Source organism: Cimex lectularius, unplaced genomic scaffold (assembly GCF_000648675.2).
Source record: "Cimex lectularius strain Harlan isolate CLEC.00 unplaced genomic scaffold, Clec_2.1 scaffold11, whole genome shotgun sequence".
Lineage (NCBI taxonomy): Eukaryota > Metazoa > Arthropoda > Insecta > Hemiptera > Cimicidae > Cimex > Cimex lectularius.
Window position 1 is genome coordinate 270,445 of NW_019392673.1, and position 16,908 is coordinate 287,352.

At 32.2% G+C, this 16,908-nt stretch overlaps 2 protein-coding genes across 4 annotated transcripts in view; both read left to right on the forward strand.

The window, feature by feature from the left end:
* The window catches only part of LOC106669442 (glutathione hydrolase 1 proenzyme-like), a 46,898-nt gene that overhangs the window by 25,030 nt on the left and 4,960 nt on the right, over positions 1-16,908 (forward strand). For all 3 annotated transcript variants that reach the window (XM_024225413.1, XM_014398929.2, XM_014398928.2), the window contains one exon: positions 9,939-10,157. In XM_024225413.1, the coding sequence (XP_024081181.1) occupies positions 9,939-10,157 (219 nt within the window). The remainder of the gene's footprint in view (positions 1-9,938; positions 10,158-16,908) is intronic.
* Positions 15,968-16,321, forward strand: LOC106669443 (nuclear protein 1). Its single transcript, XM_014398930.2, has one exon. It carries the CDS (start codon positions 16,067-16,069, stop codon positions 16,271-16,273), a length of 207 nt encoding a protein of 68 aa, XP_014254416.1. The 5' UTR covers positions 15,968-16,066; the 3' UTR covers positions 16,274-16,321.

A 16,908-nucleotide genomic window follows, 5' to 3' on the forward strand; every position in this document is an offset into this window, starting at 1 on the left:
CTCGTTTAAAAATAATTTTTACATGATTTGTTCGTCACGATATTTCTCCGGTATAATTTTATTACAGACTAATGGGTAAACAAAACTTCCAGTCCTCTTTTCACCCACAGAAGACTGAAACAAACTAAACTGGGTAAACAAAGCAAAATAAACAGCACATTTTTATCTTGTTTTTTGATTACCGTATTGAGTTAAATTAGAGATTTTTTCGTAATATACTAATTTAACCAGCTTCGTCAAAGATTCTGAGCGAAGTGTGAGAAAGGCTGACATCACCGGAAAAATTATTTAAGGTTGCGTTATGACAAAAATTAAAAAGGTACCTAAAGAATTATCACCTATTTACAAGACCATTATAAAATGAGGCCAGAGCGTTAAAATTCAATTTGAACTTAAATTCTCGATGAAGAAAATAGAAAACAAATACCACAAATTAATGTAAAAAAAAGGAAAAACAGTCAGCGAAGCACGTTTGTGACGATGTGATCTATGACGATTAATTCGAACATTATCTAAACTAACTAACAATAACTAAAAAATGACAAAAGTTTAAGCAAAACCTTCTCTCTCTCTCACACACACACATTCTCTCTCTCTCTCTCACACACTCTCTCTCTCTTTCTCCCTATCTTTCTCTCTCTCACTCTCACACTCTTCTTGCTCTTTCTCTCTCTCTCTTTCAACCTCTCTCTCTCCCTCTCCCCTCTCTCTCTTTCTCTTTCTCTCTCTCTTTCTCTCTCTCTTTCATCCTCTCTCTCTCTCTCATCCTCTCTCTCTCCCTCTCTCTCTCTCTTTTTCTCTCCCTCTCTTTCTTTCTTTCTTGCTCTCTTTCTCTCTTCTTTCATTCCTCTCTATTTCATCTAAATCTTTATGTACGTCTTTTTCTATGTCTCTCTCTTCTTTCATTCCTCTCTATTTCATCTAAATCTTTATGTACGTCTTTTTCTATGTCTCTCTCTTTCTCTATTATTCTAAATCTCAATTTCTATCAGTATCTATCTTTAAAAAAATTATATTAATATCATTTTATTTTCTATCCATCAATTTTTATCTCTATCTTTCTATATTCTTTATCTATGTCTTTCTCTCTCTNTCTCTCTCTCTCTCTCTCTCTCTCTCTCTCTCTCTCTCTCTTCTTTTATTTCTCTCTACTTCATTTAAATCTCTCTAAAAATCAACATCAAAACAAGGAATTTGTTGGTAGTAGACAATATGCAGATACAATGTCTAGAAAATAACCAGAGGATATAAGGGCATAATTATATTTTAACTTGTCTCTTGAAAATCTGAGAATACTGTTATGTAAATATATTTGTAAATTCCCATATTAAGTAATTGCAAAATTGCAACGTCGTTAAATGTTAGCAGGTGTTTCGAAACATTTTGACAATAGTATGTCTCAAAAATAACACAGGCCTCTCTCCAAAAGAGTAAAAAAGCTAAATTGCATTTCTATTTCGATTCAGCCTAGATCGGGTGATAACTGAAGAAGCAGACCGACCGGTTTCAACGACAAGCTCTCCAGCCTTGAAAGCGGCCGTTCCAGGCCTGAGGCGACGCTGTTTTATCACCAAAATAACGCAAAATTTTGTTAAATTGTCTAACTTTACATGTAAGACTTTATTTCGGGGGAATGGAAAAAAGCGATTTCTAGATCAATTATCAGAAAGTACTCAACTGTAATTGAATTGTAAGATATTAAGGCTCAACACTGCTGCGCGTTTTATCAAGGTTGAAACTTATGCTAATCCATGGTATTAAGTTGGTGAGGAAATAATGTATGGGTTTTCCTCGTTTTTGAATAGAAAATAAGAAAACTGTAAGATACTGTTTCGGTTTGTTAACAAATTATATACCTAACAAATTTTAGCATATATTTTCTTTAGTTTCTTTAACTCTATCTCTGCTATTATTGACACTTTAGAAGCCAATCTTTTTTTTTCTTTTTAAATCTAGTTGAGGTTAAAAGTAGGTCAATTTGGTTGCTTTGTACTATTTTATTAGGTGGTTTGACAAGATTAGAAGGTTATTCTTTTCAATGAGGAACAAAATGCTCAGAAAGACTCGGACGACCAATTAAAGATTTTTATTCAAATAAAGTAATAATATTTCCCTTTTTAAAGTAAAGAAGGCAAGATGCGATAAAGTACATAAAGTATCACTATGTCAAAGAAAGCTTCAGGAATTCAGTTATAACAATATGTTCTCTGTACATGGGTGAGAAGCGAGTTAAGCGTTAGAAAGTTTAAAACCTGCATGTCTGTTTTATTTATTTTTTTAGCCATAATGCTCAACTACCTGTAGTATTTCCTGGCATTTTTTATGTTATGGATATGCTTACATTAAAATGTTCTGCTAAACTAGCTGTTTTGCATAACCATCCCATAACCTAACCAAACCTAGCTGTTTTGCATGTCCTGGCATCGAACAACCAGAAAAACCGACGAAGACGAGCTTCAAAGCTTTTTTCCATAGCCAGAAAAAATAATATGAATAAATCCATTACAGTTCGTGGTCCGTTGACCGATTAACATTTTTCAGTTAATTAATATTTATGAAAGGTATTGATTGAGATAAAAAATCACTGTCACGAGCGGGATTCGAACCCACGACCTTCGGCTAAATACGCCGCTACTCTACCACTTGAGCTATCGTGACTTCGATCCGCTCGGACACCAACTTTCCTGAAAAATGGCAAAAAGGATGGAGAATTCGAGAGGTGAGGTTGAGATGGGAAATTGGTCGGAAACGGGATCGAAGTCACGATAACTCAAGTGGTAGAGTAGCGGCGTATTTAGCCGAAGGTCATGGGTTCGAATCCCGCTCGTGACAGACTTTATTATCTCAACCAATACCTTTCATAAATATTAATTAATTGAAATATGAATAAACTTTGTGTACTGGACTTCTCCCTGCTTGGGTGCGAAGGGACAGAAATCAACAATGGCAAACTTATAGCTTTTTTGTTAGTGAAATTCACGTGATAGATGGCCAGAGATTTAAAGGTGTTGCTATGACTATTAATAGGGAAGTAGTGAAGATACTGGTACTTAGAATCGGAGTTCGATAGTCTTAAGACATTGCGAGACTGTGCTAAGAATCTTTTGGGTATATGAGCGAGGTCTAGCTTAGCGTGTATTATGTGCGGTTTTATTTTGTTTTACTGGGTCCCTTTCGGCTAGAGTTACCAAGGAACCTTGATGATGATGACTATAAGAGGATACTAGGAAGCCGAGATTTCAACTTCCCCAAGCACTGCAGTCTTTTGGCTTATTGTACTATTACTAGTTCGACCCGTGATGATGATTATAAGAGGACTGGGAAGCGGGACTTTTACATACCTCAAACACTGCACCCTTTTGCCTTGTTGTACCTAATTCCTTATTTCAACTCAATCGACTCTATCCTTCTCTTAAGAAGTAGTCGTCAATTCTTTTTCCCCACGTCCTTTTAGTACCCTAGGTTAGGCCTCAATTGAGTGGTGGATTTGCATTCGAAGGTAATATGGGTGCGAGTTTCTTCCTCCTCATTGCATAACCTACAAATGGGTCATGAATATATATATATATATATGTTGGGTAGGTGTCTTCTCAGATGCCAGTGTCCCTATTTCTCATCTGCGTTTTACCATTTCAAGGAATAGCAATTTGTTTGCCAGTTTCAGTGGTTCTTTAATGGTACGTTCACCTCTGGAGTTCGCCCACTCTCCTTTCGTTTTTATGGACCCATTCTGAGATGGAGGAGTGTATATTTTTACAAGTTGGCCTAAACGTTTGTGTATATTTTATCCTTAAATCCCTTATTGCAGACCCTGCTCTGGCCAGTTTGTCAATTTATTATCCAGAACAACTGTTGTGGCTGGAATGGAAAATATTGCCAGGTTAGGTTTTCCCTGTGGAGATTTTGGATACATTCACCGATTTTGGGTGTGACTTTTACATGCTAAATTAGGATGCTTGGCTGTCTGATCTTATGAGAATGTTTTTGTTAGTGTCTACATACAATCATTAATTGCATTTATATTGATGGACGGGGAATAGTGAATTTGGCTGTTTATATTTTAGGCTTGTACAGAAAATTCGAGAGATGGTCTGAAATCTCAACGATTCGATCAGCTTTATCATTTTTATTTTTTAAATATTCACACAAGTTGATAGATGGCCTAAAATTTTTCTGATCACTATCAAGATTAGTTTCTATTTACAGAAATCTTGGGTGTCCCAAAACGGGTGCGAAACTCTTTGAGCCATAAAAATGTAAAAGTAATTTACACCCTCCCAATTTTTACTTTCTAGCTTTTAAAACGACAGTACTAGTTTCATTATAAAATTAACTATTATTATAACACATTACCTATAATTATAGATTTTTGTTAATAACATGGACATTTTAAAATTAATTTGTCTTTTTTTAATTTTTTGGTTTTTGTTAAAAAAAATTCCATGTGGGGTTTTTAAATTAAATTTATTACTAAACAATTATTTGACACATATAATATTAACGACACAGAGAAAATGAGGATTTTGTATGACAATGCACATCGACCCTGGGAAAATTACACGGTTCTATTTGTTAAGGCTTCACATTGAAAAGATTATCGCGGTTTTACCATAATTCACAGATGATTCTTAAGAAATTACTTTCTAATTAATACAGTATTGTGTAAAATTTATTTGTAAAACGGTTATGTTTTTGTGTCAGTGATAATCATCAAACTACAAACTACTAATTTATTGAACAATATAATAATTTCTTTACTTTATATTATAAAAAAAGAAAATTTTAAAAAATCATCTTCACTTGTTCTACAAAAAAATCCAACATCGATACATCTTTGTTGATATTTAAGCACTGAGAGCTTTTGTAATAATTAAAAATGGTTGTTTTAACATCTGCTCAATAAAATATTGACAAGTTATTTTTAAGTTGAAACGAGATCAAATATGAATGATCGATCTGCTGTATAGGGACTTTAGAAAGGATTTCTATTTGTGAAAATGATGTATACACCTATTTTTGACAGGAGTCTAACATCTGAATCAATACAAGTGTTGTCTATTGAAAATAAAATTATAGCGATGTTTTTTTAACCTTTTTAAACGATAATACTGTTATCGTTTATTATAAACATCTCAACTGGAGCAAATTGATTCCGTCGACGTTTTTATTAAGCTTAATCGTTGATAATTTTATGCGGTCGTAAGTTAAATTGATGTTTATTCTTGTTTTCTTATATTGAAAAATATCTTTTCTAATCTTAGAAAAGTGAAATCTTTCAGTTGTATAACAACGGCAGTACGCAAAGAATTTTTTTGCTAAATTTTGCATTTTCTTGTATAATTATCAAAACACAAATATAGAACGTGTTCTGACTGTAACTGTTTTGGTCGACACTTTGCAACACTTCAGGCAAAGGCTCAACCTTTCGAGTGATTTGAGTGTAAGTGTGATTTACTAGATCGAAGAGCACTTTTCAGCTTTCTTAAATTTATTGGAATTTAGACCGAGATTTAGGCCTTTTCCCAAATTCTTATACTTTGAATGTTTGTGTGCTAGAGCTTCTTTCTTTTTTTTCAGGAGTTTTTGAGGCTGCCGGAGCGGGTAATAAACAACAATGCCCAAAAGCGCAATTTAAATAAGGAAGATAGCTCCCTTAAAAAAAAAGTCGATTAAGAAAAAGAAGTGTTATTGTGTTTTTGTTTTATTGTTATTGTTAAGTAGCATTAGTGTATTTATAGGATTTGATTGGAAGAAAAAAATAAATAACGATGAGCCTTTGCTCATGCTGAGACTGTTGCTATTATTATGATTATTATTGGCCATACAAGCCTATGGGAAATGTTTAAATTATGGACCAAAAATTCGAAATTCTAATTAAAGATGAATAAATTTTACAATTTAAAATGGGTTTTTTGCATACATTTGGCCTTCCAAATTAAGTATTTTAAAAGGATAAATTAGAAGCTTTGGATGGCAATAGGGTAGATTAGTTAGGATAGATTAGATGTTTCAAGGCAGAGCTAACCTAAGATAGAAGGTTTAAATGTTACAACTCTCTTAAAAATTAATAATAATAATTAATATGGATTTTTTAAAGACTTATTGTCTTTTTTATAATTTGTGGTTTAAAAATACTTTTCCAAGGGGTTGTTTTAAATATTTTGTTTTGTTTTATTTTTATATTAAATTTTTGGTCGTTCAGGAATTTACACCCATCATCAACATCTGTTTTAAGATGTCTTTTTGCATTTATCGATTCTTGATTATCCTTGATTATATACATTCACTAGTTTTCGTGGTCCGCTTGGCCAATTAATATCTTTCAATTAATTAAGGTTTTAGTTGAGATAAAAAGTCAGTGTCGCAAGCGGGATTCGAACCCACGGTCTTCGGCTTGATACGCCGCTGCTCTACCACTTGAGCTATCGTGACTTCGATCCACTCTGGCACAAACTTCCCATCTCAACCTCATTTTTTGAATGCTCCATCCTTTTTGTCATTTTTCAATGAAGGTCGTGGGTTCGAATCCCGCTTGTGACACTGACTTTTTATCTCAACTAAAAACCTTAATTCCTTGATTATATAGTTTAATTCCTTGATTATATAGTTTTTCCAGGTTATTCCCTTGTCTTTAAGGTTTTTATATTACATTTATATTAGAAGCATGGATTTTTTTCCGTCCAAAATATCTAATAAAAAATAAAACAAAAAATTATTTAAAACAACTTATTTAAAACAATCAAGTGGAAAGTTTTTTTTTAAACCACAAATTATATATAATTATATATAAAAAACACAATAGGTCTTCAAAAAGTCCATGTTACTAATATAAATTATAATGACAATTAATTAAGGTTTTTAGTTGAGATGAAAAAATCCGATTCGAATCCCTCTCGTGCCATTAACTTTTTTTCAGGACCACGAAAGTAGTGAATTAATAAATTATAATATAAAAAACTTAAATACAAGGAATATCCTGGAAAAAGCGATTTAATCCAGGATAATCAACAATCAAAAATTGAAAAGAACATCCTTCGACAGAATCTGATGATGGGTGTACATCCCGAAACGCTAAAAAAAATTGAATGTAAAAATCAAACAAAAAATCACATGGAAAAGTTTTTTTTTTAATCCACAATTACGGGAGCGTCGGTGGCCGCAACGGTTTAGGCGTTGACAAGGCGCTCGTCACTGTAAGGTAAAGGTCCCGAGTTCGAATCCAGCGGCACCGCATCCAACCCGACATAATATATATATATATTTTTTTTTTTGAAAAATATTTAAAACCACAATTGTTTGGTTTTTTTTTTCAAGAAATGTGTATAACATTAGGATGGGAAATGTACAAGTCTTCTGTTTTCATCGGTTTATCAGTTTTCATAGCCTGAAATGTGATCTATTTCTTTTATTCCATATTTTTCAGTCGTTAGCTCAGAAATTTAGAAAAATTATTTTGATTCAGATTTTTCAAAATTACTTACTACAATAATTTACAAACTGTTTAATTGAATTTCTTCTATGTGCTTATAATACTGTGTCAATACTGGCAGCCATGTCGTCTACTATGTAGTTTATTAATACACTTGAGTTTTTATTTGATAGGTTATCAATAGATAAGCTGGCAGGCGAAGATCCATGTGGTTTTTTTTGGTAAGAATAAGATAAACATTTAACATCTCTGCTCTTCCAAAACTCTTCTTGAAAGTTGTGAACAACAAGAACAAAAGAAAGAACGAAAGATTGAAACAACAAATTAAAAAACATATAAGTAATTATATCAACAAAATGTAATTTGTTAATTTTACATCACAAAAGCGTAATTTCATATTAATACTTTATGATGCACCCCCATTGTAAATATAGCAAAATTAGCTACCTGATATTCTGATTAGATAATAAAACTATGAAAAAAGTCAGAAATATGTTTTCGATACTAGTCACAAACATTTAATTTAGTTACGTATTTTTTCCAATCGGCTTGTGAAAAAGTGGTACTTTCTTAATATTAACGTACATGTAGTATAATGTAGCAGCTTTCATGAAAAAACTTTTTTTTTAAATAAGGGGTCACAGTCATCATGTTTAGAAGTTATAACCTGTCAAGTTTCATAAACAATCTGTCTTTTTTATTAAGTTGCTTGCTGAAAGGTATTTGCCCTCCTTAATATCAACTGAGATGTATAAAGTTCTAACTTAATAAATAGTTCTATTTTTTCGCATGTAATTTGGGAAAAGGTCCCTCCTCTCTAGATTAAAAATGCTCTAAGTTCCATAAATAATTCATTTTTTGTATCATAAAAAAATCTGAACTTTTTTTTATCAAAGAACTTATTGAAATGATATGCTCCCTACCTAATATCAACTGAGATGTTTCATAAAAATTAAATTTTTACTAGTTTTCGAGAAAAAATGTTATTTTTCTGCCTAGATTATTTAACCAAAAAAACAATTAGTAATTAAGTAAATAATTAATTTAAAGAATTGAAAAATATGATTTTTTTATCAAAGGGGTCTCACTCTAATCTCAGCTAAGTTGTATAACGTTTTAAGTTCCATTTTTAAAAAAGAAGATTTTTTTAAACATATTTTTCTAAAAAAATCTGTTATTGTTCTTCTGGCTTGATTATTTAAAGTTCCAGGATTCATAAACAATTAGATCTTTTTTTATCCAATGGATTGTTAACAAAATGTTTTCTCACCCTAATCTCAACTAAGTTGTTGCATAACGTTCTAAGTTTCATTAAAAAATACTATTTTTTGTAAATTTTCCTGAAAAAAAAAACGATTGTTGTCCTTCTGCCTTGATTATTTAATGTTCCAGGTTTCATAAACAATTAGATCTTTTTTTATGAAAGGGATTGTTAAAAAAGTGTTTTCTCGCTCTAATCTCAGCTAAGATGTTTAACGTTTTAAATTCCATTTTAAAAAAGTAAGATTTTTTAAACATATTTTTCTGAAAAAACTGTTGTTGTCCTTCTGCCTTGATTATTTAATGTTCCAGGTTTCATAAACAATTAGATCATTTTTTTATCAAAGGGATTGTTCACGAATTGTTTTTTCACCCTAATATCAACTAAATGTTGTATAATGTTCTAAGTTTCATAAAGAAATAAGATTTTTTTACAAATTTTCTTGAAAAAAAAAAACTGTTGTTGTCCTTCTGCCTTGATTATTTAATGTTCCAGGTTTCGTAAACAATTAGATTATTTTTTTATCAAAGAGATTGTTAACAATGTGTTTTCTCACCTTAATTCCAACTAAGATGTTGTATTATGTTCTAAGTTTCTTTTAAAAAAATAGATTTTTTACAAATTTTCCTGAAAACAACTGTTGTTGTCCTTCTGCCTTGATTATTTAATGTTCCAGGTTTCATAAACAATCAGATAATTTTTTTATCAAAGGGCTTGTTAAAAACGTGATCTACTTCCTTAATATCAACTGAGATATTGTATAACATCTAAGTTGATAAAAATTAGATTTTAAACAAATACTCGTGAAAAGTTGGCCTCGTTCCTCCTGATGTTCCAAGTTTCATCAAAAACTGATCTCTTTTTATCAGTGAGCTTGTTAAAAAGATTTTCTCCCTTCCTAGTAGAAAATTTCACATACTTATATTCTGCAATTTCTTATGTTGCAAATTGTTTGTAAAAAGAATGTCCGTCTTTTTATTCGCACAACGTTTCAAGTTTCATAAAGAATCTGACTTTTGTGCAACTGTTCGTCAATAGGTTCTCATCCTTACGATTTCATAAATCTTATTTTAAATAAAAGAACTTGCGAAAAATGTAGTATATTTCCGTAATATGAGCCTAATTACGAATATAACAAGATATTCATTGTATACTTGGCAAAGAGCTTGTTAAAAGTTGTCCCTTTTTTCTAATGTCAACCTATGTATGCACAGTTTTGTACGTTGTACATTTGGTTTTCTTTTGCAGAGGAAGAAAGAAGAGAAGTTGGAAACTGTTCCTGTTCTCAGTCGTAACCGTTATAATCGTCACGACTGGTTTTTTCATTTTCTGGAAATCCGCTAAAACAAAGGAACTGCACGTCCCTCCGGATCCAGAAGTCCCTCCGCCACCAACGCCTTCAAAACTCCACCGGTTCACAAAAGGAGCCGTTTGCACGGATGGACCGCCTTGCTCGGAAATCGGAAGGTAAGTTTTTTTTGGACCATTTTCTTCTCCCTTTTCAGACCAGATTTCCAAATTCAAAAGTTCCAGCTTGTTCGTGGGCATTTTCCTTTAAATGTCAAATGTTTTTATACGCTTTATGTATCGTAGATTTCCTTATCCGAAGGTTTAGCCAATTTATTCGCCTAGATCAGAAGATCGTAGAATGTTTTCTTTTTGCTTTTTTTAATAACATAAATTATAATCAAGCAAACATTAAGACTGGGGTTCGTTGGATTCTTTTGTACGCCATAATTTTGTGTTGGCCGAGCAGAACTTCTTACCAACCTATACTTGTACTGCTTAGGCATCATTTTTTCCTCTTCACTGACAGTTTTTTATTTGTAAATTAATAATTAAAACAACAATAGACAAGTAATATTAATAGTTCTGGAACGGTCAGACAATAAGAAAGTGTCAGATTTGGTTTCTTACTTTACACTTTTGCCAATGAAGTAATTAACTTTAGTTAGGAATTTTTTACTTCTGTTTTATTAACGAACTATTTTGAAACTTTCGAATGTTATTTATTTCTCTTATAATATCAAAAGTAACTCAATAAAATCCATTTTCTCTTTTGTCATTGATGTTTTTAGTTTTCTATTGCTTCACTCATATTTTTCTCAGTCAATGAAAGACATCTAAGGTATCTAAATACAACCTCCAAGTGTTGTTTTTTATGGTTACTTTTAAGAAGGGACAAGTAAAAAGTTATCCCTTTCTAATATTAACCTAGATGGTAAAATTATCTAATAGAAGGCCCTAACGTCAACTTTATAATTTCTAACTTTTTTTAAGAATCTTACACTTTTTTAAAAAAGACTTGTGAAAAATTGTTCTCCCTCCCAAAGATCTACTTAGATGTTTCATAATTTCCAGGTTTCTCGAACAATATTATTCTTTTTAAGAAGGACCTTGTAAAAACAGTCGTTCTCTTTCTCAAATATCAACCTTGACGTAGCATAAATTTTACCTTACAAGTAAGTTGACAAGTGAACCTCTCTCTCTCTTCCCTTTAGATGTTGGATAATTTCCAAGTTTCTTGAACAATCTTACACTTTTTAAGAAGGACCTTGTAAAAACAGTCGTTCTCTTTCGCAAATATCAACCTAGACCTTCGTAAATTATACCTTACAAGTAACTTGACTTGTGAACCTCTCTCTCTTTCCTTTAGATGTTGCATAATTTCCAAGTTTCTTGAACAGTATTATTCTTTTTAAGAAGGACCTTGAAAAAACAGTCGTTTTCTTTCCCAAATATCTACCTTGACATTACATAAATTTTACCTTACAAGTAACTTGACTTGTGAACCTCTCTCTCTTCCCTTTAGATGTTGCATAATTTCCAAGTTTCTTGAACAATCTTACACTTTTTAAGAAGGACCTTGTAAAAACAGTCGTTCTCTTTCCCAAATATCAACTCGACGTTACATAAATTTTACCTTACAAGTAACTTGACAGTTGAACCTCTCTTCCCTTTAGATGTTGCATAATTTCCAAGTTTCTTGAACCATCTTACACTTTTTAGAAAGAGGCTTGTTAATGTGTTGTACTCTCACCTTAATACCAACCTAGATGTTGCATAACTTCTCTGTTTTTTAACAATCTTGCTCTTTTTAAGAAGAACCTTGGGGAAAAAGTTGGCCTCCCACCCTAATATTAACCTAGATTTATTCTGAAGATGTTCTCAATAAAGATCGAAACGTTGGCACGATAAAGAAAATGTTTTTCTGAAACCTACGTCACACCAGACCGCATCTCACGACCTCCAAATAATTAACCTAGGTGTTATATAACGTTTACCTATCGTAAAGAATCCAATTTTTTTTAATAAGTAACTTCTGACAAGGGTACCACCCTTCCAAGTTTCTTGAATCAACTTGCCCTTTTTAAAAATGATCTTGTGAAAAAAAGTCGTTGTACCTCCCTAATATCAACATAGATGTTGCCTAGCTTCCAAGTTTTTGAAGAAGCTTTCTTTTTTTAAATGGCCTTAAGAAATCAGTTGTTTTCCCTCCTTACTAGAATTTAGATGTTGCATAATTTTCAAATTTCTTGAAGAATCGTGTTCTTTTAAAAACAGTTACACTCAAATATCAACCATGATGTAGCATAACTTTTAGTAATTTTTTACAAGTAACTTGTGACAAAGTCCACCTTGTTTTCTCCCTAGATGTTGCATAACTTTCAAGTCTCTTGAGGAATCTTTTTAAGAGGGAGCTTATAAAAATGTTATTTTCCCGTCATAGCAATCTAAATGTTCTATAACTTTTACGTATTATGAAGACACAGATTTTTTACTAGCTGCTTGTGACTACATTCTAAATTTCGCATAACTTGCAAATTTCTTGAAAAATCTTTTTAAAAAGAGGCCAATAAAAAATTTATAGTCTCCCCTCATAGCAACCTAGATGTTGGATAACTTTTTAAATATAATAAAAAATCTATTTTTTTACATGTAGCTGGTCGTAAAGTCCATCTCTCTCCTCCCGATGTTTCATATATAACAAGTTTCTTGAAGAATTTTTTTTTATAACAGGGGCCGGTGAAAAATTTAGTCCTTGGTTGAACTTTTTGTTTAACGTATAATTTTTGATATTGCACTTAAGAAATTTCTTGGAATAAGGTTGCAAGTAATCAAGCATAATTAGAAATAGTTGAATTTTGTAACTTTTTTAAAGGAAATTATTTCCACTGAGTCATCAGTTAACGACTTTTGGTGAAATTATCGCCGATATTAAGACGAATGTGTCTGTTTTAATTAATTATCTAATTATTTATTACAATATTACCTTTATGAACGGGATCATCAATCATTGGTCGAGGAAGAATCAGTGTTATTATTAATTTGCGTTGTAATTTTGTTTGTGTTGATTCATTTAGATAATCAAATGTGACCTCGATCACTTTTTTCATGCGATTTGACAAATGTGCCGATTGAAAAATGTTTAACGGCTGCACAATTTTCGCAGAGCGATTAGCCACGGTCCACAAGCGATAAGTCAGTTCTTTAAAATGCTTCAAGATGTCCCTCTCCGCTCTCTTCGTCATCATATACGATTGGTTTCTTCTGCGTTGCTTCCGCTTTTATCTCAGCTTAGCCTTTTTGCTAACGGGATTAGGCGTCAGTTTTCCTAAATCCTGAGTGGGTTAAACTGAACGATTAAGTGTATTTCGTCAATATGCGACTTAATTTTTCTCCTGTCAACTGGCAATTACATCGAAAAGAGAGAGATATTCTCTACATTTATAGCAAAGTATAGACTAATTAAGATTTGGTTTATGGCAGAACCTGCCAGTTAGTTAAACTTAGACAGAAAAACATTAATCAAATCAAAATTAATAGAATATAGCTTACTTTAACTTACATGGTAACCACTGTTAAGATCAAGGGTTGCCTCATGAAATTAAGGTAGTATTATGTTGGATTCTGGGGATTTAGAACTGAAGTGAGACCCGCATTGCTTGTCTGGCTTGCAGGTTTGTATATGCCAGACCCCGCCGGTGAGACACAATTCTCGTACTCGTACAAATACTTTCATGGGTCTGGAAACTGTCTTACTTGTGTCGAGATGCACCTTCCATCGCCTGTTAAATTTCCAAATATCACAGTATTCGTATTTATTATGATTGGTGATACATTGTTATAATTTAACAAACTTTCCTATTTACATTAGAACTCTCCTATTTACTATTACTTCTTCCATTTCAGAAATCACGAAATTTGACCTAGGTAATAGTAGTTATCCCAGAAACGTAAACTTTACCAATATACATATGATATAAATAATTACTTCCGTGGCCTATAAATATCACAAAATTTGTATTTATTGTGATTGGTGATATATTGTGATAATTTAACAAAATTTCCTATTTACATTAGAATTCTCCTATTTAATATTACTTCTTCCATTTCAAAAATCACGGTATTTGACCTAGGTAATAATAGAAATGATAAATGATGGAGTGAGTGTGGTGTTCAATCCTTTTTAAAAAGATAGTAACTCACAGTAAGTTGTTTTGCAACGATCCGGATTTCGAGCCNTCCGGATCGTTGCAAAACAACTTACTGTGAGTAGAAACTATCCTTTTAAAAAGTATAGGTAATAATAGTTATCCCAGAAACCTGAACTTTACCAATGTACGTATGATATAAATAATTATTTCCGTGGCCCCCAAATGTCACAATATTTGTATTTATTGTGATTGGTGATATTTTGTGATAATTTAACAAAATTTCCTATTTACATTAAAGAGATAAACACAGCATCAATTACAGAACAGATACATGTAAACTCAGTCACAGCTACGCCAATATCATTAATCAAATTCAATATAGATAACATATGTGTAGAGATTAGTGACCGTTAATCGATAATTATTCAGATATCGTGAGATGCGGTCTGGTGTGATGTAGGTTTCAGAAAAACAATCTGGCCGAACCATTACCAACACATTGTTTCCCTTTGTCGGCTCTTTTTACTTCAAAGAAGCCGACGCCTTATACAAAAATGTTTTTTCTATACCGACTTCCTTACCCACCCCTTCAAAATCTAACATAGATAAACATAAAACAGCAAAATCTCACTGGCACTCTCAATACGACACGCAAGAATGGCACAATTACACAGAAGACAAACACTTTGAGTGAGTAGAAATACTTTGATTGAATATAAAAAATATATTTTGCATTGTATAAATTATCTTTTCCACTTCGTAAATGTATTTGTTAAATGCAAACAGTGTTTGTAAATCCCAGGCCCTGAAGATGATCTCAATAAAGATCGAAACGTGGCACGATAAAGAAAATGTTTTTCTGAAACCTGCATCAAACCAGACCGCATCTCACGATTTCTGAATAATTATCGATTAACGGTCACTAATCACCACATATTTACATTAGAATTCTCCTATTTAATATTACTTCTTCTATTTCAAAAATCACGGTATTTGACCTAGGTAATACTAGTTATCCCAGAAACCTAAACTTTACCAATGTACATATGATATAAATAATTACTCCTGTGGCCTCCGAATATCGCAAAATTTGTATTTATTGTGATTGGTGATATTTTGTGATAATTTAACAAAATTTCCTATTTACATTAGAATTCTTTTATTTAATATTATTTCTTCCATTTCAAAAATCACGGTATTTGACCTAGTTAATAATAGTTATCCCAGAAACCTAAACTTTACAAATGTACAAATTATATAAATAATTACTCCTGTGGCCTTCAAATATCACAAAATTTATTGTGATTGGTGATATATTGTGATAATTTAACAAAATTTCCTATTTATACTAGAATTCTGCTATTTAATTTTACTTCGTACAATGTTAGAATCCCTGATAACAACCAAGAGAACACAAAAGTTGGTCAATAAATCTACAAAATATTTATTATTATTTTTATAGCAAAACTGTGTATCACTCTCCGTTTGACGGATGCTTTTATATAGTTTTTTTTTACTACGTAAATTTGTAAATATTCTTAAATAAAGCATCTTATTATTATTAATATCTGACGTGTGGCAACATCCCTGGCAATTTCTTATAGATGCAGCTAGTTAACTTATATGAATCGAATCTTATTGGAGTAAATGGATTGGGACAAAAGAGAAAACAAAATATCGAAATGATTATCAGACGGGGTACAAGGGTTTTTGGAACGATTATAAACATTCTTTGTTGTTAAACAATAAAACGATGATGACGAGAGTGGAAGAGCGAAAGGACGATGACGTGTTGTCCTTGACAGCAGTAGATGCGCGCAAGCGCTACATCTATAGAAACAACAAGGCTCAGCTGTCGGAGGCCAGTCGTTCGACAACGTTCAAACAATAAACAACGCGTTAGTTTTGTGCTAGAAAAAAAGTTTCAATATAATTAAAATGTCCGAGTCTCATTTCGACGAGTACGAGCATTACAACTTCGACCAGGACAAGAATCTCTACTGCGGTAGCAGCGGGAAGCAGAGGTCGAAAAAGGAGGCGAGCGATCACCAGAACCACTTCGACCCGTGCGGCCACTCGAGAAAAATCGTCACGAAACTGCAGAACTCGGAGGCGAAGAAAAAAGAGGGCAAAGTGAAAAATTGAAAGATCTCCTTTCTGCAGAGAATACAACGTTGATTGACCTCGGAGTCGGACAATGGACATCCAACGAGGAGCCGTGTCGCTCCTTTCGATATCCTTTCCCAAGAATATGTGATTACTCGGATATTTTTCCTTTCTTTTACTTTTTTTTATAATAAAAATGTATAAATATTTTGTGAATTTAATTCTAGTCTTTTCCGACTAGGCAGTGATTGATTCGTTTAATGTTTTTAACTGTTAAGCATTTGTACTTACGTTATATTAAACAATAAAAAATATTGTTTTATTTCAGTTGTTTTTATTTTAAAAAACCCTTTGTGCAACAAAATATTGCCAAAACAGCATTTTGTAGAGATAATTTTTTTTTTCAATTATCAAGTTTTTTATACAAGGCTAAAAATAGGTCGGACGGAAGGAGTGTCTGACATTCAAGAGACCTACTTTTCCTCTTTGCTGTGACAAAATGTTAATTTAACGCCCTTCTCAGACACACAAACAATAACAACAACAAAGATTTCAAGTGATGAAACCTCATCACCGTATGTTGCAATGTTTATACTGTCTCATAATGATTTTGACGTACCTTAACAAGAAATTTATAACATGGTTCCAATAAGAAACTAATTTATTGAAATCAG